The sequence below is a fragment of the Perca fluviatilis genome, chromosome 23 (assembly GCF_010015445.1).
Source record: "Perca fluviatilis chromosome 23, GENO_Pfluv_1.0, whole genome shotgun sequence".
NCBI lineage: Eukaryota > Metazoa > Chordata > Actinopteri > Perciformes > Percidae > Perca > Perca fluviatilis.
The window spans coordinates 7,318,159-7,346,152 of NC_053134.1; the positions used below are offsets into that span (position 1 = coordinate 7,318,159).

The window sequence follows — 27,994 nt, forward strand, 5'->3', positions numbered from 1 at the left end:
AAAAAACATATATTTGGTGTAAATGGTAACTCATCATCTAAATATGGCAAGGGGTCCTAGATGCTTTTTTTGTAAGAGGTCACACAATCAATTAAAATGACTTTATCTTTAACAATCATATACATTTTTATGTTCAATTTTAATCTGTAGAAAGTAAAATATTTGCCTCTGAAATGTAATGGAGTAGAAGTAAAGCAGGATATTTGAAATAATGCTTTGTAAAAGTACCTCAAATTGTATTTAGTTACCTTTTCCTGAAGTATTAATATGCAAAACCCATCTTCTGGTAAAGGGGGACTGGAGCGGTGTGTTGCAGTGTAAACCTCTCACCACCAGGTGGCAGTAGGGAAAAACATGAAGACCCCTCACAGGTCAAAGTATTGTACTTCCTGTTCGGCGGTAAAGCGTGTGCTGCTTTGCGAAGTACGAACGTTCTTGTGACGAAAACATACCGAATTTATTAATTCCCACACAGCGTTGAGTAGAACAGAAATGGTGAGTACATCGTACTAATGTTTACCATCAACTCATTAGATGTTCAGTGGGATTGTTTGCGCTATCACTGCGCAAAGAAAGTAGCCTATTTGCTAGTTAGCATTAGCTACGCTCACATTCATGATTTTAAAGTGAATGAATGAATGAATCTCACCTTTTACGCTCACAAGCAGCGTAAAATGTAGTATTTAGTTACTTAAATAGTACTGCGGTTGATGTCTTCGTTTATTCGGCGGCGTAACGTAATTTACAAGTGAACGTAAGCCGCCTGTTCGAGTCTGGCCCAATTTTTGTGGCGATAAAAGGCCCACCAAACTCCATTCTAAAATCTTCTAATTCAGCAAGCATATGCTTATCTGCAAGCAGTACGTTTTATACGTTGCAGAACCTGCTCCACCTAAACGCTAACTTTATTTTGTTTTTAAATTTTCTCCCGTAAAGACATCGTTGTTGAGGTTGCCTGGCTGTACGCAGCCTCATTGACTTAACGTTACTGTTGGCTGAAAACCGTATGAACAAAGAAGTGCAATAATGTGTGTTCTCGTGAAGCATTTCGGCTGGGTTTGGCTGCAATGTTGTACAATACAGGCTACACCAGCAGCTGCTTTTCAGTTTGGCAGCAACACGTAAATATTGACTTAGAATTGTTTTACCTAACGTTATCTTGTTTACTGCCATACATTTAAACACATCCGCTTCAGAGAGTTATTTGAAATAAGGACTGAGTGCTCGGCCGAATTTATTAATTACATTAATCACATATCCGGGAAAGGTCACTAGATGCATGTTTTCATTTGACATGCTGATATGCCAAGCCAAAATTATTTGGCAGATTTTTAAAAGTAAATTTGGCATGAGCTGTCTATTTAGAGAATAAAATTATTTGCGACAATACGTAATGTTGGCAATGCTGTCACAATATACATGTACAGTTATGTAATATAGCCAAAAGGTGGTATAGTAAACTGTGTATAATAACCTGCCTCCATCTGTTTTCCTCCATAGAGTTTACCTTTGAACCCAAAGCCATTCTTGAACGGCCTGACAGGCAAGCCGGTGATGGTGAAACTGAAGTGGGGTATGGAGTACAAGGGCTACCTGGTGTCTGTGGATGGATACATGAATATGCAGGTGAGAACAGTTGATTGTATAGTATGTCTTGTTCCAGTACAAATGTTATTCATCAACACAGATATGTGCCATCCTTGTTTGCACAAAGAGAATATTTTACTTAAGTACGTTGGGATGTTACAGCATTGTTGATCCACTGGTAAATCAAACACAAAGCAGTTTGCCTTTTTGTTCATTTCACATTTAGGTAAACATTTTACTTGTTATTCCATCTTGACTTTTTCACACCTGCATATTTCCTCATGTAAAGCCGCAAGAGTCATATCACAAAGAAAATGTTGGATGAATTAAGCATTACTAGCTACAGCGCTTCCGTTTGCCCTTAATGTGTTCAGCAACTAGTGGAAAATCATTTTCTTTAACAAATTATGATAAGATATACTTTATTAATCCCACACTGGGGACATTCCTTTGCTTTCCTTTGACCAATGTGCTTTTGTACTTTTTGTACAAGTGCAGTTGTCGATTCTACAAATTCAGAAAGATATACTTTTATGGGCTGTGAGAGTGCACGGTGCTTATTTTTTCTGAAATAACCTACATTGCAGAGTTGCCAGCATCTCATGTTCTGCAGTATAACTTGTGCGGACTGTTTTTTTCTCTTCGTGATTTATTGGGATTTTATTATACCAAGCTGTACCATTCAGATCAGCGAACATGTTTCCCCCTTAAAAGTACAAATACACCCTTATGGGTGGCATCTTGACCTTTTCTATATTTACATGTTTTCCTGACAGCTGGCAAACACAGAAGAGTATGTGGATGGAGCATTGGCGGGTCATCTTGGTGAAGTGCTTGTCAGGTTTGTCAACCTAAAAGATCTTTTCATCTTTATTCCATAACTAGTTCAGTAGAATCTTTATTAGTTACTTAATTTTACATTTGCTGCTTTTCAACAAGGTAATTTAAAGTAAGATACAAGATGGCTCAATTGTTAAGATTCCTAACTAACTTGTTCATAATTAACGTGTCATTTTTCAAAGAAGTCAGTGGTGGTAGCAAAAGGAGCACTACATGATCAAACTATTGTGCATATGTCTTTTCCCCTGCAGCCAGTTATGGCAGCATTGTGTGCTAACAGGTGTGTTTCATACCCACAGGTGCAATAATGTTTTGTACATCAGAGGTGTAGAAGAAGAGGAGGAAGATGGAGAAATGAGGGAGTGATGTTGGTGAAGAGGGCTTGGCCCTGTTGTGTGATTGTACCTTGTAGTTGAGTTGATGTGTGTTTGTGTTTTCACCATGTGAAACAAATGAACGCCTGCGCTTTAGGTTTTTTTTTTTTTTTTTCCAAACAGTTTTGAAATTGATTTTTTTTCTTTCTTTCTTTTTTTTACTGTATGTAAGGTCAATTTTATGTTGTGACTTTGTAATACAGACACAATAAATGATTATTGTACCCTTTCTTAAACCTGATTGTTGTGGTTTTTGCATGTGAGAACCAATCTAGCCCCTACACCCTCCCGCTGCCGTAACTGTTCATAACCATGGTTTCATATCAGGCGACAACAGTTGTGTGCATAAAAAAAATAGTCTTATCAAATAATGTCTTTGGAAATAACCGCACATTAGATATGTAGGTTTCCTCTAGGCACAAAAGAGGCGCTGCACTTAATTAAGAAGAGCGTGGTCTGTAAGCCTGTTAGAGGACTTTATAACACTTCACTCCCCGCTGGTTGGTTTGGAATGACAATGTTGTGCACCCTCCATGCATAGGAAGTAGGTCTGGATGATTAATCGAAAATGCATCGACATCGGAATTCTGAAGCTATTAACGTATTTTTCCCATGACGATAATTGAGTACTGTTGATAGGCCTACTTTCTCCTTAAAACCATCCTACCGCGTGTGTAGTCACGTGACTTTGGGACCAGTCAGCCGCATAGAAAGCATAATGGAGGATAACTCAAACACCAAGTCCGAGTCAACTTAGCAAAGGAACCGCAGTGTCCGTCGTCTGGAAACATTTTGGCTTCAGAAAAGATAATTATAGAACAATGTGATTTAATTATCGTTCATTTATTATCAAGGTAAAATGTGCAATTATGATTTTGATTTGAGGTAATATCGTGCACCCTGGTCTACATGTGTTTTGTGGATCTGGAAAATGGAATATGGGGTGAGGGGGTCCCTTCTCAGGGCCATCCAATCTCTGTACGACCAAAGTGAGAGCTGTGTCCGGGTTCTCGGCAGTAAGTCGGACTCGTTTCAGGTGGGGGTTGGCCTCTGCCAGGGCTGCGCTTTGTCACCAATCCTGTTTGTAATATTTATGGACAGATATCGAGGCGTAGTCGGGGTGGGGAGGGGTTGCGGTTTGGTGGGCTGGGGATCTCATCGCTGCTCTTTGCAGATGATGTGGTCCTGATGGCATCATTGGCCAGCGACCTTCAGCACTCACTGGATCGGTTCGCGGCTGGGATGAGGATCAGCACCTCTAAATCTGAGGCCATGGTTCTCAGCAGGAAACAGATGGAGTGCCTACTCCAGGTAGGGGATGAGTCCTTACCCCAAGTGAAGGAGTTCAAGTACCTTGGGGTTTTGTTCGCGAGTGAGGGGACAATGGAGCGGGAGATTGGTCGGAGAATCGGCGCAGAGGGTGCGGTATTACATTAAATTTATCGCACCGTTGTGACGAAAAGAGAGTTGAGCCAGAAGGCAAAGCTCTCGATCTACCGGTCAATTTTCGTTCCTACCCTCACCTATGGTCATTAAGTCTGGGTCATGGCCGAAAGAACGAGATCCAGGGTACAAGCTGCCGAAATGGGTTTCCTCAGGAGGGTGGCTGGCGTCTCCCTTAGAGGTAGGGTGAGAAGATCAGTCATCCGTGAGGAGCTCGGAGTAGAGCCGCTACTCCTTTGCGTCGAAAGGAGCCAGTTGAGGTGGTTTGGGCATCTGGTAAGGATGCCCCCTGGCCGCCTCCCTAGGGAGGTGTTCCAGGCACGTCCAGCTGGGAGGAGGCCTCGGGAAGACCCAGGACTAGGTGGAGGGATTATATCTCCACCCTGGCCTAGGAACGCTTCGGGATCCCCCAGTCAGAGCTGGTTAATGTGGCTCGGGAAAGGGAAGTTTGGGGTCCCCTACTGGAGCTGCTGCCCCCCGCAACCCGACCCCGGATAAGCGGACGAAGATGGAAGATTGTGCAGCCCTAGTAGGAAGGGTGTAGGGGCCATATTAGAATTGGCCATATGTATCTAACAGAATATGTAAATTCCTCTTCAATGATTACTGGTTGTCTGTGGCAGAAGCACCACCCCTTACTGTGCACTTTAAACTCTGCTCTCTTGAACAAATATTTGCCTGTTCCCAAACTAGTTGAAAGCCAGTCACTCTGAAGAGAAGTGTTTCTGCTTTGGATGAATCAAAATGTCCAAAAATTATAGACTCCTGGTGAAGAATGCCAAACAGGTGGTCCTGATCTGCAACAACGGAGAGAAGTTCATGACTAAACCAGGGATGCAAAATCTTTCTGTGATTGAAAATGGGAGCGTAGTGATAGGGAGGTAAGCATCTGAGATTACTTCATACCATGTTATAAGCATGTGCGAGCACCTGTTGTTAAATATTGTATGAGTTAGTGAAGAAATGTTACACAAATAGCATTAGTTATTAACTGTGTAGCTGCTCTTCGTACCTGCATACTAATGTCAGCACAGCTCTAGTTGATCAGCAGGTTTCCCATTCCCCCAAAGGGAATGGGAAATGTATGCATACTGGTGCCCCCTACATGCTGTAATGGCTCATGACACCAAGAAAACACTGGACGGCTGAAAACTTTGGAAACTTTTCTATTAATATCACTTTTAAAATGTATTCATTAATAACCACTAGCTATTTTAAGTTTGGTTTCTGGACATTTAATCTAATTCTATTCTATACTGGTGCTATTACTCTACCTCTACTGGGGCAAAAATGTATAGTTTGGACTGAGGGTGTTTACAGAAAGGTTTTTCCTCTAACCATATAGCTGTATGTTCAGATCCAAGCTGGGCTTTAAAGTGACATTATAGCAACCGATTTCTTCATCCAGTGATGGGCTCATTAAAGCCGTGGGGCCTGCAGAAATCATCAGAGCCCAGTATCCAGAAGCGTCCTTTGATAAAGTGATTGATGCTTCAGGAATGTGTGTCCTGCCTGGTGAGTCTCAGCTCAGCAGAAGCTTACATGCAAGTTATGTTTTTTGGCACTGGATTGTTAGACTGGTTATACAATTACATGAAATCAGTGATTAGTATTTTAAAAAGCTGATTGTTTCAGGGTTGGTTGACGCCCACACCCATCCAGTCTGGGCTGGTGACAGGGTGCATGAATTTGCAATGAAGGTAAATCACGTTTTGATAGTTTGTTGATCTTACTTCCGTAACTGGAGCTACATTGTTTTATAAAATGCACGGTACTCTTGCAGCTGGCAGGTGCCACCTACATGGACGTGCACCGGGCCGGTGGAGGGATCCACTTCACTGTGGAGCACACCCGAGCTGCCAGGTCCTCGGAGCTGCTGGCCTCCCTCAGCAGCAGGCTGGTCCGGATGCAGCGAGCAGGTACAACCCTGGTGGAGTGTAAGAGCGGGTACGGACTGGATCTGCAGACTGAGCTTAAGATGCTGGAGGTGATCGAGGAGGCCAGGCACACCCTGCCCATCAACATCTCCTCAACCTACTGTGGAGCCCACGCAGTGCCCAAGTATGGACCTTCCTCAACATTTTCTTATTTCCAGTGTTGCAATGTAACAAAGTACAAATACTTTGTTACTGTACACGTAATGGGTACTTTACTTGGTTATTTATATTTCTTGAAACTTTTAAAATTTCTTTAATTTTTCCTAAATAAAATGTATACTTTTACTCTGATACATTTTAGGAATTGACCGATATGGATTTTTTAGTGCCGATACCGATTTTATTTTAAATTTTTTTTCATCAGCCTTAGCCGATGACCGATACGGGCTGTCGATTTTCTTGAGCTGATATTTGGAGCTGATACTGATTTTGCTCCCTCAATTTACATCATAAAATGTAAACCCTGCCGCACTGGATTTGTTTTCGGAATCTGCTCTGCCATTTCTTTAAAAATACAAAAACACAGATCAGTGTCACTTCTGCAATCATCTTACATTCATATCACCCAAATGATGTGTGCAATGTGCATCATATGGATGGCTGTGCTGCATATGGTTAACTGTGCAAGGGTAAAGGCTTTCATAAACATCTACAACACAGCCTTGATGATGCATTGCTTGCTGACATATTATAAAACAGATATAATCAGGTCATCACAAAATGTCCTTTATCAACACATTTAAATAAGTTAAGAAAACATTAAACCTGAAAAGTAGCCATTGAAATAAAGTGCTTGATTTGTAATTTAAGACTGCCATGGTCCAGCACTCTGTTAGCGGGGGAAGGGCAGTGCATGGTCTGCACGTGAACTGCAGTGTCTCCAGCAACACAGAGCTGCCTGTGAACGCATGTCTGTAAATAATGCCGGGAAAAAACTATTACTACTACCGATGCTGATACACGTAGAAACGCAACAATCGGCCCGATGTATCACTAATACATTTCCCCCCTAAGCATCTTCGTTACTCCTTACTTGCAATACGTGTTTTTGTACGTTGGGGTGAAAGATTCTTCCTCACAAAAAATGTAATTTGTGTTTCCGTTTTTCTCTTTGTTAATGTCACACTTTGAATTTGATGTAAAGAAAGTGTGAAACCCCGAATGTTATGCTTTACTGTAAGTAAGCAACAATAGTTCATGATCAAAGTTTTTTTTTACTTTAACTTCTAACAGTTAAGTACATTTAATATCAGAATATTACTTTTGATACTTAAGTACTGTAAATATCAGATACTTTAAGACTGTTACTCAAGTGATATTCTAAAAGGAGACTTTAACTTCTACCAATATCATTTTCTGGTAAAATACTTGTACTTTTACTCAAGTATTGCTTTTAAGTACTTTATACAAGTGTGCTTATTTCACATCACATCCTGAAAGGGAATATCTAACCAATCTTCTCTGTTCTTTTATTTAGAGGGAAGACAGTTGCAGAAGCAACAAAGGACATCCTGCAGGTTCAGCTGCCACGACTGAAGGAACAGATGTCTGCTGGGACTCTGAGGGTCGACAACATCGACGTGTTCTGTGAGCAGGGGGTGTTTGACCTCAGCTCTACTCGTTCCATCCTGCAGGCCGGCAAAGACATGGGCCTCAACATCAACTTCCACGGAGATGAGCTTCACCCCATGAACTCTGCTCAGGTATCACTTACTTCTAAAGCTGCAGGTTTTTTTTAGAGTGCAGAAGAACTCCCAAATGGGCCTTTGACACATTGTGTTTCTCATATGTTGTGCACTCCATTTATATCAGTAAGGGTAGACTACATTCTAAAAACACCGGTCACACCGGTCACATGTTACAGCCTCAAAATGGCCTAAAAGTTGGAAATATTATGACATTAATATAGAACTCCAATTATTATTTTCTCTCTTCTGGTCTCCACCAAATCCTGTGAAAAAATATTTGGGTCTTTAGCTGCTAAGTGTGTCTGTCTGTTGTTGGTTCCTAAGCAGGTCATAAAAGGGGTTAATGGGAGAAAATCTGCTTTATTTTACCGACAACTTAAGATTGTTTTGATAATCCATTATTTAGTAAAATCAAATAATCTTTTCTAAGTGCCAAGGTGTCTTCAAGTTATTATTTATTGATGCTGTTAAACTTTTGTTTTCATCAGTAATGTTACTAAACATAAAATGAGGGCTGCAAGCAAGTATTTTCATTAATCTGCTGATTATTTAGACGATTCATTAGTCGTTTGGTATTTAAAGCTTAAACAATAGGGGAACATTTCAAATTAATTATTAATCAATTCATATTTTCCAGAGCTCACGTTGCTATTTTTAAATTGTTTGTTTTGTCAAAGCAACAGTCCAAAATTTAAAGACATTCTGTTTACAATCATAAAAACTGAGAAAAGCAGCAACATTTGTTTTTTTAAATTACTTTCATTACTAATCAATTATTAGAATTGCTGGTTACACTTTACTTGAAGGTGTCTACATAATAGTGACATGACACTGTCATGAACGTGTCATAAACATTATAAACAAGTCATAAACGTTTATGACATAACACTTCTTTTAGTAAGTGTCATTCTGTTTTTGTCATGACAAGTTAGGATTAGAGTTAGAGTTAGGGTTCATGTGTTATGACTGTGTCATGACAGTGTCATTGATCAGTTTATAAACAAAATATTAATCAGCAATTCGTTAACACTTCACTTGAAGGTACCTACATAAGAATGACATGACTCTTATGTAGATACCTTCTTATGTAGATACCTTCAAGTGAGGTGTTACCGAATTGCTGATTAATATTTTGTTTATAAACTGATCAATTAATCGACTGTTAATCAATTTATCGAATAATAATTGTCTTAACCTGAGTGTGTAGTTGTGTGTCAGTTGGGTGCAGAGCTCGGAGCCTTGGCCATCAGTCACCTGGAGGAGGTCACAGACGAGGGGATTGCTGCCATGGCAACAGCAAGAACCGCCGCTGTCCTTTTACCAACTACAGCTTACATCCTACGGTACTGTAACACCACTGGTGGAATGTAACTAAGTACATTTACTGAAGTACTGTACTTAGGTACTTGTACTTTATTTGAGTATTTTGTTTTCATGCCACTTTTTACTCCGCTACATTTATTTAAGAACTTTAGTTATTTTACAAAATGTTACACAACATACAGAGAGCTTTTTAAATATGATGCTTTGTTTAATTTAACTACCAAACAGTACTGTTTATACAGGAAGAGCTGAAACGATTAGTAGATTAATCGATTAGAAAAATAATTGGCAACTATTTTTGATAGATCTGAATAATTCCTCCACCACTTTGTACCACGGAAATACTCCCACACCCCTCATAGCTGTGAGTTGTCTAATAATTTGCGTGTGTTCAGGCTGCCTCAGCCTCGGGCCAGAGATATGTTGGAAGCTGGAGTTGTTGTCGCCCTCGGCAGCGACTTTAACCCCAACGCCTACTGCTGCTCCATGGTGAGAACAACACAAGTGTTGTATGATAGTTGCAACTGATCTCTTGTCTCTATCCTGTTTATTTGCGTTTTCCTCTCTCTGTCTTGTCTCCGTCCTCAGCCAATAGTCATGCACCTGGCCTGTGTCAACATGAGGATGTCCATGCCTGAGGCTTTGGCTGCGGCCACCATCAACGCAGCCTACGCCCTGGGGCGCTCCCACACACATGGCTCCCTGGAGGTCAACAAACACGGAGACCTGCTGGTCCTCAACACCACGCGGTAAATCACACGTCAAGATTAACACACACGGAAAGGTTTCTGAGTGTATAGCATCATATATTTATTATGAGACGATCATAGATACAGTTTGTGTATAAATCAGCAACGATGATCAAAACAAAGGTATGGATAGTAATGATGACCAGCAAGGTTCCAGTGGTAAAAATAACAATTACTCAAGTACTGTACTTGAGCAAGGTACTTGCACTTTTTTTTTTTTTTAGTATTCCCATTTTATGTTACTTCACACTTTTCCTGCACTATATTTCAGAGGGAAATATTGTACTTTATAATCCCCTATAGTTATTTGTCGAACTAGTAACTATTCAGATTGAACATTTACATTTTACATACAGAACATGATTATCTTTTTAAAGTATTTGTTATAAACTTCAGTAAAACAGTTAAAATTAGCACCACCTCAACCAACTACAACAATAAAATGCTACTTGCATATTAAAGTATCAGTAATAATAATTATACAATAATATAACGTATAATTAACACTCAACAAGGCTATTTTTCTGCATAACAAATACTTTTAATTTTGAATCGACTTGTGTGGACTTCACCGGAACTAAACAGTATGTGCACTGGCTGAATTAGCACAACTTTTATGCATTTCTTTCACATCTACTGCAGTCAATTTCACTGTGTTCACTCTGAAGGAATAAGTTCACATGGGTAGGCACTTGTAATGACATGTCGAACATGTTAAGAGGCTAAAAGCACGTTTAAAACCTGCCCCGTTTCAGCCGCCTGGGTGCAAAACTGTAGCAGGAAGAGAACACGGTGTAGGCAACACCAATTATTTTCGTTTTTCTAGCTACTGACAGCACTCCGTGACCACAAACAACAGAGCTACGTGTTGAAATTCTTCTTTAATAATTTTGACATACAATACTAGGACTTTTTAAAATGCTTTGCTGTCATATGTACATTATTTACTTTTGCATAAATCTGCAACAGCTCTGATTCCTTTGTGGGAAATATTAGTTAAACAGCTGTTGCTTATATGAGAATCCAGGCTTGAATGAGACGCAGTTCACAAAACGTCCAATAGAGGGATTTAAGTACTTAAAACTACTGTACATTGAACACCTCATAAAAACCACGCCACTTTCTTAGTAAAAGCAGAAACAGTGAATGGTGAATTAATAGGAAGTTCTGTTGACAGTTTTCCAAGTCGTTCCTCCCAAAATGCTATATGTATATACTACCTAAATATACCATGCTAAAGGACCAGGTCTAACTAAAATAAAGCTTTAACTGTAAGTAGTGGTACTGTTGTGTAATAATGTCTTTTAGACTATATCAGCTTGCATAGATGTTTTATTCTGACAAATGAGTACCACACCTTAAGTATTTATTGCTGATAACTGCGTGTCTTGTGTGTTTTTTATGAAGTGTTTGTATGTAAAACAGACCCTCTCGCTTTTATTGCAGATGGGAACATCTTATCTACCAGCTGGGAGGACATCAGGAGTTGATCCGTTACGTCGTCATTAAAGGAAACATAGTCGTTGATAATGGCAAAACTATGGACTTATAATCAGAAAGAAATAGTGAAGGTGCTATCAATAATTGTGATAGACAGCTAGAATATATTAAGCTAATACTTTGACATTTTTTGAAACGTGTGTTTCTGGAAACGGGGAGACCAGTTGTAGCCTAGCTCTGTCCACTGTTTTTAGATAAATGTCATCTTAACTGTTGATTAAAATCTGCCTCTCTATTCATCTATCGCTGTTTCTGTAAATCAGTTATTCAGGGACTACAGCAGCAGCAGAAGAATTTTCATTATCACCTCAGAAAACAGGTAAAATATTTCGCACCTCAAGTGATCAAACAGGTTATTGATTGACATGATGTGAATAGTATGTCGAAATTCAGTTTAAAAAAAGTCATAGTATAGTATGTCGGAAAAACGTAATCAAAAAGTAATAGTATAGTATGTCGAAAAAAAAGTCTGAGTATACATAAAAAAAACGTCAAAAACGTCAGTCTTTGTATAGTATGTTGAAAAAAAAGTTATAGTATAGTATGTCAAAAGGCATGTATGTCGAAAAAAGTCATCAAGAAGTCATAGTATAATATGTAGAAAAAGTCATTGTATAGTATGTTGGAAAAAAGGAAAAAAATAATCATAGTTCGAAAAAGTCATAGTATAGCATGTCGAAAAAAAGTAATCAAAACATCATATTATATCATGTCGGAAAACAGTAAAATAAAGTCATATTATAGCATGTCCGAAAAAGTCATAGCATAGCATCTCGGAAAAAAGTTTAAAAAAAAGTCATAGTATAGCATGTTGAAAAAATAGTCAAAAGTCATATGTTAGCATGTCGAATAAACGGTCATAGTATAGTATGTCGAAAAGTCATAGTATAGTATGTTGAAAAAAAGTCATAGTATATTATGTCGAAAAAAGTCAAAGTTATAGTATGTCGTAAAAAAGTCATACTATAGTGAAAAGCGCTATATAAATTCAATTTATTATTATTATTATTATAGTATCTCGAAAAAATCATAAAAAAGTCATAGTATAGTATGTCGAAAAAAATCATAGTATGTTGAACAAAATAGAAAAAAGTCATAGTATGGTATGTTGAAAAAAGTCAAAGTATAATACTATGTCGAAAAAAAGGCATGCTATAGTATGTCGAAATAAATAATGAAAAACAGTAAGTCATAAAAAAGTCGTAGTATAGTATGTCGAAATTCAGTTAAAAAAAAGTCATAGTATAGTATTATATATATATGTCGGAAAAAAGTAATCAAAAAGTAATAGTACAGTATGTTGAAAAACTAATCAAAAAATCATAGTATAGTATGTTGAAAAAAGTCATAGTATGGTATGTCAAAAAAGACATAGTATAGTATGTCGAAAAAAGTCATAGTATAGTATGTCGAAAAAATCATAAAAAAGTCATAGTTTAGTATGTTGAAAAAAAAGTCATCAAGAAGTCATATTGTAGTAAAGGCTTAGTTGTAGTGTCAAAAAATCATACTATACTATATTGTGATTTCCCCATTGGGGATCAATAAAGATTATAAATTATGTCAAAAAGTCATGGTGTAGTGGAGCCCCCCTGGTCCCACTTTGTCAAAAATGTTATAACTATCTCGTGGCCTCAAGATAGTAACTCGTGGCCTCAAGATAGTAAAGTGTCTGACACGTGGACCCTTTGTTATTAAACTGGACCCTGTAGTGTAGTGCAATACTTCACATTCTGTGCAATATTCTCTGTTTTAATATTCAGTGTGCAATATAGTTAAGTTTGCTGCAGTTCTGCTTCTATATATTTACTAGTACTGTTCATCACAATTCTGTTAATACAGTAATGTAAATCTTGTAGGCTGCATATCCATAGTCCTTTATAATTCTTCATATTTTATAGCCTATATTTATACTTTTTACATGTGTATATATGTCACAAAGTGGAGCCAGGCAGCCAGAGTTTTCTTATGTTGTATATAGTGTGGTGTTTCGGGTGTTTTATTTTGTATATAGTGTGGTGTTTTGGTTTGCCTGGCACAGAACTGAATACTCTTCCCAGCGCACCTGAGGCAGATCTCATCAGGAGAGATGCTGGAGGAACACGGAACGCGCTCCAACACACCGGGAGCATTTTGATAATGAATGGCTGAGACACAAGGAGGAAAGAGGAGCGGATAGAGAGCGAAAAAGAAACGTTGGGGACGCTACAGGAGTGCAGAACGGAGCACAGATAGACGGGGCAGGACAGCGGAGCCGGAGCCGGAGGACAGCTGTGGATGTTTGGCGGATCGGCGCGTTGGCTAGTACTGTACAACATTGCTGAAGAAGGTCCTCTCCTTCCCAAGGGTGTCAAAACAGTTGCCCGTTCAAATATCCCAAAATAGTGTCACACCATATGATTTTGATTTGTGTGACAAAATCTTTTTGATTAGAACTGACTCAAAACATGCTTGGACTTTGAAAAGAGTAGGCTCACAAATAGACATCTGTATTATTTTTCTGTATTTTTTTGAGAATTTGTGCATTTATTTTTCTTAGTTTTATTCAAGTTCTCACTTTGAGAAACAAGTGCCGGACAGTCACAGTCACACCATATGAGTTTTGTTATGTTTGGTTGAAAATTCTGAAAAAATGAGTGATGAACTGTTTTAATGTTGAATATGTTCACATAAAGCATAATTTTCTGCACAATATTGAGAAGGTTTTTGGCAAATATATTTAGTATTCATACATGTTTGACACTGAAGACAGCAAAACTGCCATGTCACGTCATCACCCATATATAGATACACACATATATATATAGATATATATCTATAGATATATATATAGATATATAGATACATATATATATATATATCTAATGACATCTAAGTCATATATATCTATATATACATATATCTATATATAGATAGATATATATAGGTATAGATATATCTCTATATATATATATATCTCTATATATATAGATACACACATATATATATAGATATATATCTATAGATATATATCTATAGATATATATAGATATATAGATACATATATATATATATATCTAATGACATCTAAGTCATATATATCTATATATATACATATATCTATATATAGATAGATATCTATATATAGATAGATATATATAGGTATAGATATATCTCTATATATATATATATATCTCTATATATATATATATATATATATATATATATATATATATATTATATATATATATATTATATATATATTCTATAGATCTATCTATATAGATCTATATCTATATAGATCTATATATCTATATATAGATCTATATATAGATCTATATATCTATCTGTATATATATATATATATATATATCTATAGATATATATATTGATCTATATAGATCTATATATATAGATCTATATCTATCTAGATAGATACAGATCTATCTATCTATCTATCTATCTATCTATCTATCTATCTATCTATCTATCTATATGACTTAGATGTCGTTATTCGTGCTGCCTGTCAAAGAATGTGACGGTCATTGAGTCAGTAATCCTCTGTACACCTGAAACCTCACATTTGTGAAGAGTGCTTTTATTGAACACATTAGTATACAATGCTTCTTAATGGATCCATACATAATACTTGTCCACAGGCATGGCTTTTTAACAACCACAAAGATTCTCCTTACTTTTCCTCTTCTCAGTCTTTTCTCTCGGTTGTGATTGTCAGAGGCAAATCACAAATATTTTACATAACATGCATTAGTGTGATTTTAAAAAGCTAATTAAGAAGAACAAGTTCAATAGATGGGGAAATGTGAGATAATAGACTTTAGTGGCACACATTAAAACTGGCTTCTTTTTTTTTTTTTTTTTAAACAAAAGGTGATATAGCTTATGTAAAGAAAATAAACAAAAGGCGATATATCTTATGTAACCAATATTAACAGTTTGGAATGACCGCATTAATCCTGTCAGGCTTCATACTTCTTCCCGGCTCGGTGGATCTGTTGGTAAAGTGTCATCGAGAAAGCCATACCAAGGAGCTAGGAAAACAAACAAACAAAAACCGTTACAAAGAAGACATATACAAAACTTATTAAATGTTGCTTTATTCAGAGTTTGAATAAGTGCTTCTCCCATACTACTCCATACCCTGCCACTGCCAATCGGCTTGCTACTCAACAAAACCACGACTGTTTGCTGTCCTGGTTCCACAATGGTAAAACAATTGACATCAGGAAAACTGGAAACTACACATCTTCTGTTCAGACAGCACCTTCCTACCATCCATAAAGAACTACTATCATTTCTTAATGCAGCAGTTCAACATATTTGTTATCGTTACTGTACTTGCATGACTCTTATTTTGTGGTATATCTAAATGGTTGAATGCACTTCTTGTAAGTCACTTTGGACGAAAGCATGAACTTAATAAACTAGTGCTTGATAAAGAGCTGCTTACCTGTATGACTAACACACACATGGCGATGGTTCCCAAAAGGTGTTTGTTGTCATCCAACCACTCCTCTACCTTCTCATAGCAACCCTAAAAACACACACCAACAAATAAAAGAGTACTGCACATCAGAAGGGATCCAGTTTAAGGTCAAGACAGATATACAGACACATTTCAAAAAGGTTAAAGAATTTGAAGGCCTTGAAACTGATGATCCATTCCTTGCTTGTTTTCTTAATCTTGTCTCAACTTATGTATACAATGGTGTCTTTAGTTTGGAAGAAACAGAAATGCACACGAGCTAAAAAGGAGCTGGTTCTAACTGCAACTGCATATAACTGCACTCCAATATTTCAACCATTGATGTTTGTCAACTTGCAATGTCTTGAATTAGATGAAAAGATCGATACCACTCCGTACGTAGAGTATTTCGCTATCTTAATGCCACAGAGGACAAGTTTAATAGCAAATTTAAGATGTAAACAGAAACACACTGACCCGTGTCCAGAAGGTATTAGAGGCGTTGCGTCCACAGCCTGGGTAAACCTGCTGGCAGCATCGGTCAGGAACCACGTTGTCATGCAGGGCGGTGTACCAGTCATTGTGGTTGATCACACCACAACATCGCCACTGGTGCACAGGCAGGAGACACAGAAGCAGATGATGTTACAAAGGTGCATTACAGGAGGATAATAAAGTGTGATTAAAAAGTAAAGAATTGTCAAGAAATAACTATATAAAATACAATGTAAAAGGTGGTGATTGTTACTACATTTCTATACCTCTCCCTGTATGGTGTTCCATGCATCCCTCAGGCCGGCGTTGTTATCTGTGTTGTACAGCACAAGGCCTTCTTTCAGGTCCTGTCTGGCATTTTCGCTCACCTGGGCAAACAGAGGTGAAGAGGTGGATCATGGGACAAGTAGTCACACGTACCCACAGCAGGAGAGGATCATTCATAAATAAATATGAAATGTACTTTAACACAGTCTTACCTTGTCGGTGTAGACAAAGAACAGGATGAGGAGGATAAGTTCGGCCAACAGGATGATCAACAGAACGATGAAAAACTGGAGAAAGCGAAGAAAAGAGTCCGATTAAAATTATTGACCATTAGCAGAAACCTGCATGATACACTAATGTTGCATTTATATGAATGTAAAACAAATACATTTGATCTCCTTGCTTAAAAACACACATATCAGCTTTGATTATGACACATTGGGGTTTGGTGGTAGGTCCTGACCTTTCTCATGTTAGCAGCACTAAGTGGCTTCAACATTTAAAATTCCAACACAACCTGAACACGACACCACTAAAGAACACTCAAAACAACTCCACTAGTGATGCATGATGGGTATTGTAGTGTACTCACACTCAGCAGCAGGCACTTGTTCTCCTTGATGGCACCCAGGCATCCCAGGAAACCGGTCACCATGACGACGGTGCCGAGGGTGATGATGAGGTTGGCGGCGGAGAGCGACGGGAAGGAGGGCGACAGGGTGGCAAAGCTGCCCTGAGACACCGACAGCCAAACGCCCACACCCAACAATCCACACCCACCCAGCTGAAAAAAAAAAACACCGGAAACTCAGAAACTTCCTGTTGATTTAATGATAATTAAACACTTCTGTTGGTATTTTGATCTTACTACTGATTCATGGTAACAGTTTCTGGCTGTGTCTGTGTGTGTGTGTGTGTAATAATTACCCAGAATAGCAGGTTGAAGAGGAAGAGCATGTATTTAACGCAGCAGATGCAACCACGAGCCATGATTAAATTGACAGGCACTGCAAGAAATTGTATTTTTAAACAATATTTAAAATTAGATAAAAAGGCCTAACTGAATGATATATAGGTCAGTCAAACATTGTGCAGGGATAAAGCAATAAATTAAAGCAAGATGCCATAAAAGTCATAGATTTTTTTTAAAAGGTCATTGTATAGTATGTAGTAAAAATTTCATAAAAAAAGTCATAGTATAGTATGTCGTAAAAATGTATCAAAAAAGTTATAGCATAGTATGTCGAAAAAAAGTCATAGTACAGTATGTTGAAATGTCATGAAAAAGTCAAAGTATATGTCATAGAAACGTATCAAAAAAAGTCGTATAGTATGTCGAAAAAAGTTAGTATAGTATGTCGTCAAAACTCAATGTGATAGTATATGTCGAAATAAGTCATAGTATAGTATGTTGTCAAAGTTAAAAAACTCATAGTATAGTATGTTGTCAAAATGCCATAAAAGTCATTGTATAGTATGTCGAAAAAAGTCATGAAAAACTCATAGTTTAGTGACAACATAGTACGTTGTCAAAATGTATCAAAAAGTCATTGTATAGTATGTCGAAAAAAGCCATAGTATAGTATGTCAAAAAAAGCCATAGTATAGTATGTCGAAAAAAGTCATTGTATAGTATGTCGAAAAAAGTCATTGTATAGTATGTCGAAAAAAGTCATAGTATAGTATGTCGAAAAGTCATAAAAAAAGTCATTGTATAGTATGTCAAAAAAAGTCATAGTATAGTATGTCGAAAAGTCATAAAAAAAGTCATTGTATAGTATGTCGAAAAAAGTCATTGTATAGTATGTCGAAAAAGGTAATTGTATAGTATGTCGAAAAAAGTCATAGTATAGTATGTCGAAAAGTCATAAAAACAGTCATTGTATAGTATGTCGAAAAAAGTCATAGTATACTATGTCGAAAAGTCATAAAAAAAGTCATTGTATAGTATGTCGAAAAAAGCCATAGTATAGTATGTCGATAAAAGCCATAGTATAGTAATGTCGAAAAAAGTCATAGTATAGTATGTCGAAAAAAGTCATTGTGTAGTATGTCGAAAAAAGTCATTGTATAGTATGTCGAAAAAAGCCATAGTATGGTTTGTAGAAAAGTCATAAAAAAAGTCATTGTATAGTATGTCGAAAAAAGCCATAGTATAGTATGTCGAAAAAAGTCATTGTATAGTATGTCGAAAAAAGTCATTGTATAGTATGTCGAAAAGTCATAAAAAAAGTCATTGTATAGTATGTCGAAAAAAGCCATAGTATAGTATGTCGAAAAAAGCCATAGTATAGTATGTCGAAAAAAGTCATTGTATAGTATGTCGAAAAGTCATAAAAAAAGTCATTGTATAGTATGTCGAAAAAAGTCATTGTATAGTATGTCGAAAAAGGTCATTGTATAGTATGTCGAAAAAAGTCATAGTATAGTATGTCGAAAAGTCATAAAAAAGTCATTGTATAGTATGTTGAAAAAAGTCATTGTATAGTATGTCGAAAAAAGTCATTGTATAGTATGTCGAAAAAGGTCAGTGTATAGTATGTCGAAAAAAGTCATTGTATAGTATGTCGAAAAGTCATAAAAACAGCCATTGTATAGTTTGTCGAAAAAAGTCATAGTATAGTATGTCGAAAAGTCATAAAAAAAGTCATTGTATAGTATGTCGAAAAAAGCCATAGTATAGTATGTCAAAAAAAGCCATAGTATAGTATGTCGAAAAAAGTCATTGTATAGTATGTCGAAAAGAGTCATTGTATAGTATGTCGAAAAAAGTCATAGTATAGTATGTCGAAAAAAGCCATAGTATAGTATGTCAAAAAAAGCCATAGTATAGTATGTCGAAAAAAGTCATTGTATAGTATGTCGAAAAGAGTCATTGTATAGTATGTCGAAAAAAGTCATAGTATAGTATGTCGAAAAAAGCCATAGTATAGTATGTCAAAAAAAGTAATTGTATAGTATGTCGAAAAAAGTCATTGTATAGTATGTCGAAAAAAGTCATTGTATAGTATGTCGAAAAAGGTCATTGTATAGTATGTCGAAAAAAGTCATAGTATAGTATGTCGAAAAGTCATAAAAACAGTCATTGTATAGTATGTCGAAAAAAGTCATAGTATACTATGTCGAAAAGTCATAAAAAAAGTCATAGTATAGTATGTCGAAAAAAGTCATAGTATAGTATGTCGAAAAAAGTCATTGTATAGTATGTCGAAAAGTCATAAAAAAGGTCATTGTATAGTATGTCGAAAAAAGTCATAGTATAGTATGTCGAAAAAAGTCATAGTATAGTATTTCAAAAAAAGTAATTTTATAGTATGTCGAAAAAAGTCATTGTATAGTATGTCGAAAAAAGTCATTGTATAGTATGTCGAAAAAAGTCATAGTATGTCGAAAAGTCATAAAAAAAGTCATTGTATAGTATGTCGAAAAAAGTCATTGTATAGTATGTCGAAAAAAGCCATAGTATAGTATGTCGAAAAAAGCCATAGTATAGTATGTCGAAAAAAGTCATTGTATAGTATGTCGAAAAAAATTGTATAGTATGTCAAAAAAGTGTATATTAGTAAAAAAAGTGTATGTATAGAAAAAAAGTCATTGTATAGTATGTCGAAAAAAGTCATAGTAGAAAAAGTTTTAATTGTATAGTATGCGGAAAAAAAGTCATTGTATAGTAGTATTGTCGAAAAGTCATAAAAAAAAGTCATTGTATAGTATGTGAAAAAAAGTCATTGTATAGTATGTTGAAAAAAAAGGTCTATTGTATGGTATGTCGAAAAGTCATAAAAAAGTCATTGTATAGTATGTAGAAAAAAGCCATAGTATAGTATGTCGAAAAAAGCCATAGTATAGTATGTCGAAAAAAGTCATTGTATAGTATGTCGAAAAAAGTTATTGTATAGTATGTCGAAAAAAGTCATAGTATAGTATGTCGAAAAAAGTCATAGTATAGTATGTCGAAAAAAGCCATAGTATAGTATGTCGAAAAAAGCCATAGTATAGTATGTCAAAAAAGTCATTAGTATAGTATGTCGAAAAGTCATAAAAAAAGTCATTGTATAGTATGTCGAAAAAAAGTCATTGTATAGTATGTCGAAAAGTCATAAAAAAGTCATTGTATAGTATGTAGTAAAAAGTCATTGTATAGTATGTCGAAAAGTCATAAAAAAGTCATTGTAGTATTATGTCGAAAAAAACATAAGTATAGTATGTCGAAAAAAGCCACATAGTATAGTTATATCGAAAAAGTCATTGTATAGTATGTCAGAAAAGTCATAAAAAAGTCATTGTATAGTATGTTGAAAAAAGCCATAGTATTGTTAATGTCCAGAAAAAAGTCATTGTATAGTATGTCGAAAAAAGTCATAGTATAGTATGTCAAAAAAAGTAATTGTATAGTATGTCGAAAAAAGTCATTGTATAGTATGTCTAAAAAAGTCATTGTATAGTATGTCGAAAAAAGTCATAGTATAGTATTTCAAAAAAAGTAATTTTATAGTATGTCGAAAAAAGTCATTGTATAGTATGTCGAAAAAAGTCATTGTATAGTATGTCGAAAAAAGTCTTAGTATGTCGAAAAGTCATAAAAAACGTCATTGTATAGTATGTCGAAAAAAGTCATTGTATAGTATGTCGAAAAAAGTCATTGTATAGTATGTCGAAAAGTCATAAAAAAAGTCATTGTATAGTATGTCGAAAAAAGTCATTGTATGTCGTAAAAAGGTCATTGTATAGTATGTGAAAAGTCATAAAACAGCCATTGTATAGTTTGACGAAAAAGTCATAGTATAGTATGTCGAAAAAGTCATAAAAAAGTCATTGTATAGTATGTCGAAAAAAAAGCCATAGTATAGTATGTCGAAAAAAGGCCATAGTATAGTATGTCGAAAAAGTCATTGTATAGTATGTCGAAAAAAGTCATTGTATAGTATGTCGAAAAGTCATAAAAAAAGTCATTGTATAGTATGTCAAAAAAAGTAACTGTATAGTATGTCAAAAAAAGTCATTGTATAGTATGTCGAAAAAAGTCATTGTATAGTATGTCGAAAAAAGTCATAGTATAGTATGTCGAAAAGTCATAAAAAAGTCATTGTATAGTATGTCGAAAAAAGTCATTGTATAGTATGTCGAAAAAAGTCATAGTATAGTATGTCGAAAAAAGTCATTGTATAGTATGTCGAAAAAAGCCATAGTATAGTATGTCGAAAAAAGCCATAGTATAGTATGTCAAAAAAAGTCATTGTATAGTATGTCGAAAAGTCATAAAAAAAGTCATTGTATAGTATGTCGAAAAAAGTCATTGTATAGTATGTCGAAAAGTCATAAAAAAAGTCATTGTATAGTATGTCGTAAAAAGTCATTGTATAGTATGTCGAAAAAGGTCATTGTATAGTATGTCGGAAAAAGTCATAGTATAGTATGTCGAAAAGTCATAAAAACAGTCATTGTATAGTATGTCGAAAAAAGTCATAGTATAGTATGTCGAAAAAAGTCATTGTATAGTATGTCGAAAAAAGTCATAGTATAGTATGTCAAAAAAAGTCATAGTATAGTATGTCGAAAAAAGTCATAGTATAGTATGTCGAAAAAAGTCATTGTATAGTATGTTGAAAAAAGTCATTGTATAGTATGTCGAATAATCATAAAAAAGTCATTGTATAGTATGTCGAAAAAAGCCATAGTATAGTATGTCGAAAAAGTCATTGTATAGTATGTGAAAAAAAGTCATTGTATAGTATGTGAAAAGTCATAAAAAAGTCATTGTATAGTATGTCGAAAAGTCATAAAAAAGTCGTTATAGTATGTGCGAAAAAAGTCATTGTATAGTATGTCAGAAAAAAAGTCATAAAAAAAGTCATTGTATAGTATGTTGAAAAAGGTCACAATATAGTAGGTTGTCAAAATGTATAAAAAAGTCATAGTATAGCAGCCGAAAAAAAAGTCATTGTATAGTATGTCGAAAAAATGTATAAAAAAGTCAGTGTAGTATATCATCAAAATGCTGTCGTCAAAAAAGTCATAGTATAGTAGGTCGTAAAAATGTATCAAAAAAGGTATGTCGGGAAAAGTCATAAAAGTCATAGTACAGTATGTTGAAAAAAGTCATGAAAAAGTCAAAGTATAGTACTGTATCATGTCGTAGAAATGTATCAAAAAAAGTTGTATCAATATAGTAGGTCGTCAAAAACAAAAAAGTGATAGTATATTGTAAAAATAAGTCATAGTATATAGTATGTCGTCAAAAAGTTAAACTCATTGTATAATATGTTGTCAAAATGGCATAAAAATGTCATTGTATAGTAGGTCGAAAAAAGTCGTAGTATAGTATGTTGTCAAAATGTATCAAAAAAAGTCGTAGTATAGTATGTCAAAAAAAGTCAGTATAGTATGTCGTCAAAAAATCATAAAAAAGTCATAGTATAGTATGTCGTCAAAAAGTCATAGTATAGTATGTCGTTAAAAAGTCATAGTATAGTATGTCGTCAAAAAGTCATAGTATAGTATGTCGGAAAAAGTCATAGTATAGTATGTCGAAAAAGGTCATTGTATAGTATGTCGAAAAAAGTCATTGTATAGTATGTCGAAAAGTCATAAAAACAGCCATTGTATAGTTTGTCGAAAAAAGTCATTGTATAGTATGTCGAAAAAAGTCATTGTATAGTATGTCGAAAAAGGTCATTGTACAGTATGTCGAAAAAAGTAATTGTATAGTATGTCGAAAAGTCATAAAAACAGCCATTGTATAGTTTGTCGAAAAAAGTCATAGTATAGTATGTCGAAAAGTCATAAAAAAAGTAATTGTATAGTATGTCGAAAAAAGCCATAGTATAGTATGTCGAAAAAAGCCATAGTATAGTATGTCGAAAAAAGTCATTGTATAGTATGTCGAAAAAAGTCATTGTATAGTATGTCGAAAAAAGTTATTGTATAGTATGTCGAAAAAAGCCATAGTATAGTATGTCGAAAAAAGTCATTGTATAGTATGTCTAAAAAAGTCATTGTATAGTATGTCTAAAAAAGTAATTGTATAGTATGTCGAAAAAAGCCATAGTATAGTATGTCGAAAAAAGTCATTGTATAGTATGTCGAAAAAAGTTATTGTATAGTATGTCGAAAAAAGCCATAGTATAGTATGTCGAAAAAAGCCATAGTATAGTATGTCAAAAAAAGTCATTGTATAGTATGTCGAAAAAAGTCATTGTATAGTATGTCGAAAAGTCATAAAAAAAGTCATTGTATAGTATGTCGAAAAAAGTCATTGTATAGTATGTCGAAAAAAGTCATAGTATAGTATGTCGAAAAGTCATAAAAAAAGTCATTGTATAGTATGTCGAAAAAAGTCATAGTATAGTATTTCGAAAAGTCATAAAAAAAGTCATTGTATAGTATGTCGAAAAAAGTCATAGTATAGTATGTCGAAAAAAGTCATAGTATAGTATGTCGAAAAAAGTCATTGTATAGTATGTCGAAAAAAGTCATTGTATAGTATGTTGAAAAAAGTCATAGTATAGTATGTCGAATAATCATAAAAAAAGTCATTGTATAATATGTCGAAAAAAGCCATAGTATAGTATGTCGAAAAAGTCATTGTATAGTATGTCGAAAAAAGTCATTGTATGGTATGTCGAAAAGTCATAAAAAAAGTCATTGTATAGTATGTCGAAAAGTCATAAAAAAAGTCGTATAGTATGTCGAAAAAAGTCATTGTATAGTATGTCGAAAAAAGTCATAAAAAAAAGTCATTGTATAGTATGTTGAAAAAGGTCACAATATAGTAGGTTGTCAAAATGTATAAAAAAAAAGTCATAGTATAGCACGTCGAAAAAAGTCATTGTATAGTATGTCGAAAAAATGTATAAAAAAAGTCAGTGTAGTATATCATCAAAATGCTGTCGTCAAAAAAGTCATAGTATAGTAGGTCGTAAAAATGTATCAAAAAAGGTATGTCGGGAAAAGTCATAAAAGTCATAGTACAGTATGTTGAAAAAAGTCATGAAAAAGTCAAAGTATAGTACTGTATCATGTCGTAGAAATGTATCAAAAAAAGTTGTATCAATATAGTAGGTCGTCAAAAACAAAAAAGTGATAGTATAATGTAAAAATAAGTCATAGTATATAGTATGTCGTCAAAAAGTTAAACTCATTGTATAATATGTTGTCAAAATGGCATAAAAATGTTATTGTATAGTAGGTCGAAAAAAGTCGTATAGTATGTTGTCAAAATGTATCAAAAAAAGTCGTAGTATAGTATGTCAAAAAAAGTCAGTATAGTATGTCGTCAAAAAATCATAAAAAAAGTCATAGTATAGTATGTCGTCAAAAAGTCATAGTATAGTATGTCGTTAAAAGTCATAGTATAGTATGTAGTCAAAAGTCATAGTATATATGTCGGGAAAAAGTCATAGTATGTGTAGGTCCCAAAAGTCCAAGTAAAGTATGTTGAAAAAGTCATAGTATAATATGTCATTAAAATTTCATTTAAAAAGTTGTAGTAGTAAGTATGTTGTTAAAAAGTCACATATAATAAGTTGTTAAAATGTTAAGTTTAAAAAGTCATAGTAAAAGTCATAATGTATACGAAAAAAGTCATAAAAGTCATAGAGTATGCCTTGGGTGGGTGGCTCAGTGGGTAGAGCGGGCACACATGAGAGGTTTATGCCTCGACGCAGAGGTCCAGGGTTCGAGTCCGACCTGTGACTATTTCCTGCATGTCTTCCTCCTCTCTCTCCTCTTTCTCACCTAGCTGTCCTGTCTATTAAAAGGCAGAAAAGCCCAAAAATTATCTTTAAAAAAAAGTCATAGTATATAAAAAAAAAAGTCATAGTATAGTATGTCGTACAAATGTATTAAAAAAAGTCATAGTATAGTATGTCATCAAATGTCATAGTACAGTATGTCGAAAAAATTTCATAAAAAAAGTCATAGTATATTATGTTGTAAAGATTTCATTAAAAAGCCAGACAGTAGGTCATAAAAATTTCATACAAAAATTTCCGTATAGTATGTCGTAAAAAAAATCCTAAAAAAGCTGTAGGCTATGTTGTAAAAATGCCATACAAAAGTCATAGTACAGTATGTTGTAAAAAAATGCCATAAAAAAAATCATAGAGATAAGGTGTATGTCGTAAAAAAAAAAGTAGTATAGTATCTCGTCAAAAAGTCATAGTACTTAATATTTTTAAGAGCCTTAATTGTCTATATATTGACTTTTTAAGACCCAGTGGACACACTGGATACACAAATCATGACATACTGTACATTATAACAACTGGCCAGGGTTGGGTCTTCTTTACGGTATAAGGCATAATTGAATGTTTTTCGCAACTTCTTTAATCTTTTGGAAGTTGTTTGTGTCATCATGATCACAAACCAGACATTACACTGTAGCTCACCAACCTCTTTGTTTCCCGGAACATCACACTAACTGTAAACATGATGTTCTCCCTGCGGAGTCATGCTGAAACCACAAAAACACAACGAGGAGGAGATAAACTTACCACTTCAACTAGCAGGAGAACGGAGAAGCTCTAGTGGTGTACCTGGAACACATGTGTGTACAAACATTTATACTATATATTGTTTACAAGCTATCATTGAAAGTGATGATTTAGGTTTACAGAAAAAAAATCTTTCAATTCAAAACACAGGACTGGAAACTGAATTCTTTGAATGTCGGGGCTAAAGTGTCTTGATCCTGTGTCAATGTTGGTAAATTAAGAAGTAGGGCTGAAACTAAAATTATTTTCTTGATTTGTTCTTTGGTCTATGAAAAATTAGAGTACTGTTAGTAAGACATTCCTTCTGATCACATGAAACCTGAAACTGTTAACTGCATGAGTGTACGGGCATAAAACAGCTGCAGGATATGTTAAAGGGTAATCCGGTTTCTTTTGTCAGAAATTAAACACACACAAGTGTTTGACCTAACCTATACTATAAATAAGCATGTGTTTCTCAACTAAGAAACACAATTAAAAAATACATTACTGATCCATCAACAAAAAAAAGCATTTTGATGTTATTTAGGTTCATCTTTACATTTGGACCAACAGCGGTCTGTTTACAGTTAGTTACCTTTTTATTTGTCATGCCAAACATCTGGCTCATCCCACATGTGGTTACAGACTATTTGACAAAACATTCACCTTCAAGTGATACATATAAAAAAACATCACTTACTTATGTCAAGTTCTTATATGCTTTCCATCAAGAGATGTATGTAGTGAACTGCTACATACCTACAGTTTATTCTGATGTTAAAGGACTTTTTATCATCTCTGAGGCTTTCTTCAAGTATCAACTTTAAAATTTAAAAAAGAAACCTACAAATAGAGCTATACTGATAATAAGCCTCTATATAATATAATGTATCATGTACTGTAGCTATATGTTGGCCAATAAATAACATTAAAATTACAGTACAGAATATATATTTGAGATAAATTTAGTATTGTTGTTGCCTGTAGTAGTTTATCAACCAGACAGCAGTAACAACTACTAAACTCAATACATCCCAATTATTTAAATACTAACTTTAGGGATCTTTATGAGAAACGTTCATCTTAATAATATAAAATATATCAGTTAGAGCTGCAGTGATTAATCGATTAAAAGTCTACTAACAGAACATTTATGGCAAATTGTTTTGTTAGCAGATTAATAGCTTACGTTCAATTTCGAAGCAAACATCTGCTTCTTTGAAGCCATTACCTTGAATTTGGAAAATAAATGGACATTTTTACCTACTCATAGATGTAGCTACTTTAAATAGACTACTTGATTAGTTAGTGCGTCATGGAGCACACACTTTTGTAATGAAAACTGCTTTATCTAGCTAGCTACCATTTTTATTATTAGAGTGATGTCCTCTTCTAAGGATCTCTGGTCTTGACGTGACGTCACTGGAGTGAAGTTTGCGGTTTTACAAAAGTTTGGTAAAAAAAAACAAAAAAAAACACTACCAAATCCACCGATTATAAACTTTCGTGACAACAAAACACGTTGACGTTTGCTTACACACAACTAAAACCGCTCCACTGAAGGCTCGGGCCGTGATTGTTTGCATGTCCATGCGACGAGGGGAAAGAAAAAAAAAAAAGGAGACAGTTAAGCTAGTTTTCCTACCGTTGACTATGACCTCATCTCCCCGATAACGTCTCAAGACTCAGCCGTTAAACAAGTTTCACATGTCGGCTTAACTTCTGCTGCTTTCCTCTCACAGCATCACTCGTTGTGGAAACGTAAATCCGACGGTTGTAAACGGTTATGAAAGTCAGCTTTGAAGTTCCGTCGATGGCTAGAGAAGAGGAGGAGGAGGAGTGTAATGTCT

At 34.9% G+C, this 27,994-nt stretch overlaps 3 protein-coding genes across 4 annotated transcripts; 2 read left to right on the forward strand and 1 right to left on the reverse strand.

Annotated features, from left to right (window-relative positions):
- Positions 1-358: 358 nt before the first annotated feature.
- On the forward strand, positions 359-3,031 carry snrpf (small nuclear ribonucleoprotein polypeptide F). The gene is made up of 4 exons (XM_039791101.1): positions 359-495; positions 1,501-1,626; positions 2,364-2,428; positions 2,727-3,031. The coding sequence occupies exons 1-4, from the start codon at positions 493-495 to the stop codon at positions 2,791-2,793; spliced, it is 261 nt and encodes an 86-aa protein (XP_039647035.1). The 5' UTR covers positions 359-492; the 3' UTR covers positions 2,794-3,031.
- A 1,880-nt stretch (positions 3,032-4,911) lies between these two features.
- On the forward strand, positions 4,912-14,101 carry amdhd1 (amidohydrolase domain containing 1). 2 transcript variants are annotated; one of them, XR_005638075.1, is made up of 10 exons: positions 4,912-5,125; positions 5,653-5,759; positions 5,880-5,944; positions 6,028-6,305; positions 7,659-7,884; positions 9,088-9,212; positions 9,588-9,681; positions 9,781-9,941; positions 11,388-11,760; positions 13,483-14,101. XR_005638075.1 is itself a non-coding variant. In XM_039791041.1 (9 exons), exons 1-9 carry the CDS (start codon positions 4,989-4,991, stop codon positions 11,491-11,493), a joined length of 1,299 nt encoding a protein of 432 aa, XP_039646975.1. In that variant the 5' UTR covers positions 4,912-4,988; the 3' UTR covers positions 11,494-11,863. The 2 variants fall into 2 exon arrangements, 1 of the variants encoding a protein (XP_039646975.1); XM_039791041.1 differs by lacking the exon at positions 13,483-14,101 and having other exon boundaries at positions 11,388-11,863.
- Positions 14,102-14,984: 883 nt separating this feature from the next.
- Positions 14,985-27,992, reverse strand: LOC120553517 (tetraspanin-9). Its single transcript, XM_039792031.1, has 9 exons — positions 27,790-27,992; positions 26,163-26,204; positions 17,596-17,675; positions 17,261-17,452; positions 16,881-16,955; positions 16,668-16,769; positions 16,384-16,515; positions 15,892-15,975; positions 14,985-15,472 (listed from the first exon to the last, which is right to left on the reverse strand). The coding sequence occupies exons 3-9, from the start codon at positions 17,656-17,658 to the stop codon at positions 15,401-15,403; spliced, it is 720 nt and encodes a 239-aa protein (XP_039647965.1). The 5' UTR covers positions 17,659-17,675; positions 26,163-26,204; positions 27,790-27,992; the 3' UTR covers positions 14,985-15,400.
- Positions 27,993-27,994: the final 2 nt, after the last annotated feature.

Coding starts and splice junctions, on each gene's coding strand:
- LOC120553517 (XM_039792031.1), bottom strand. CDS start 17,658: ATGGCTCGTGGTTGCATCTGCTGCGTTAAATACATGCTCTTCCTCTTC. Junction 17,453..17,595: donor TCTTCAACCTGCTATTCTGG/GTAATTATTACA, acceptor TTTTTTTTTCAG/CTGGGTGGGTGTGGATTGTT. Junction 15,473..15,891: donor TGTGTGTGTTAGTCATACAG/GTAAGCAGCTCT, acceptor TTGTTTTCCTAG/CTCCTTGGTATGGCTTTCTC.
- amdhd1 (XM_039791041.1), top strand. CDS start 4,989: ATGTCCAAAAATTATAGACTCCTGGTGAAGAATGCCAAACAGGTGGTC. Junction 7,885..9,087: donor ACCCCATGAACTCTGCTCAG/GTATCACTTACT, acceptor GTTGTGTGTCAG/TTGGGTGCAGAGCTCGGAGC. Junction 9,942..11,387: donor CTGGTCCTCAACACCACGCG/GTAAATCACACG, acceptor CTTTTATTGCAG/ATGGGAACATCTTATCTACC.
- snrpf (XM_039791101.1), top strand. Junction 1,627..2,363: donor ATGGATACATGAATATGCAG/GTGAGAACAGTT, acceptor TTTTCCTGACAG/CTGGCAAACACAGAAGAGTA. Junction 2,429..2,726: donor CTTGGTGAAGTGCTTGTCAG/GTTTGTCAACCT, acceptor TCATACCCACAG/GTGCAATAATGTTTTGTACA.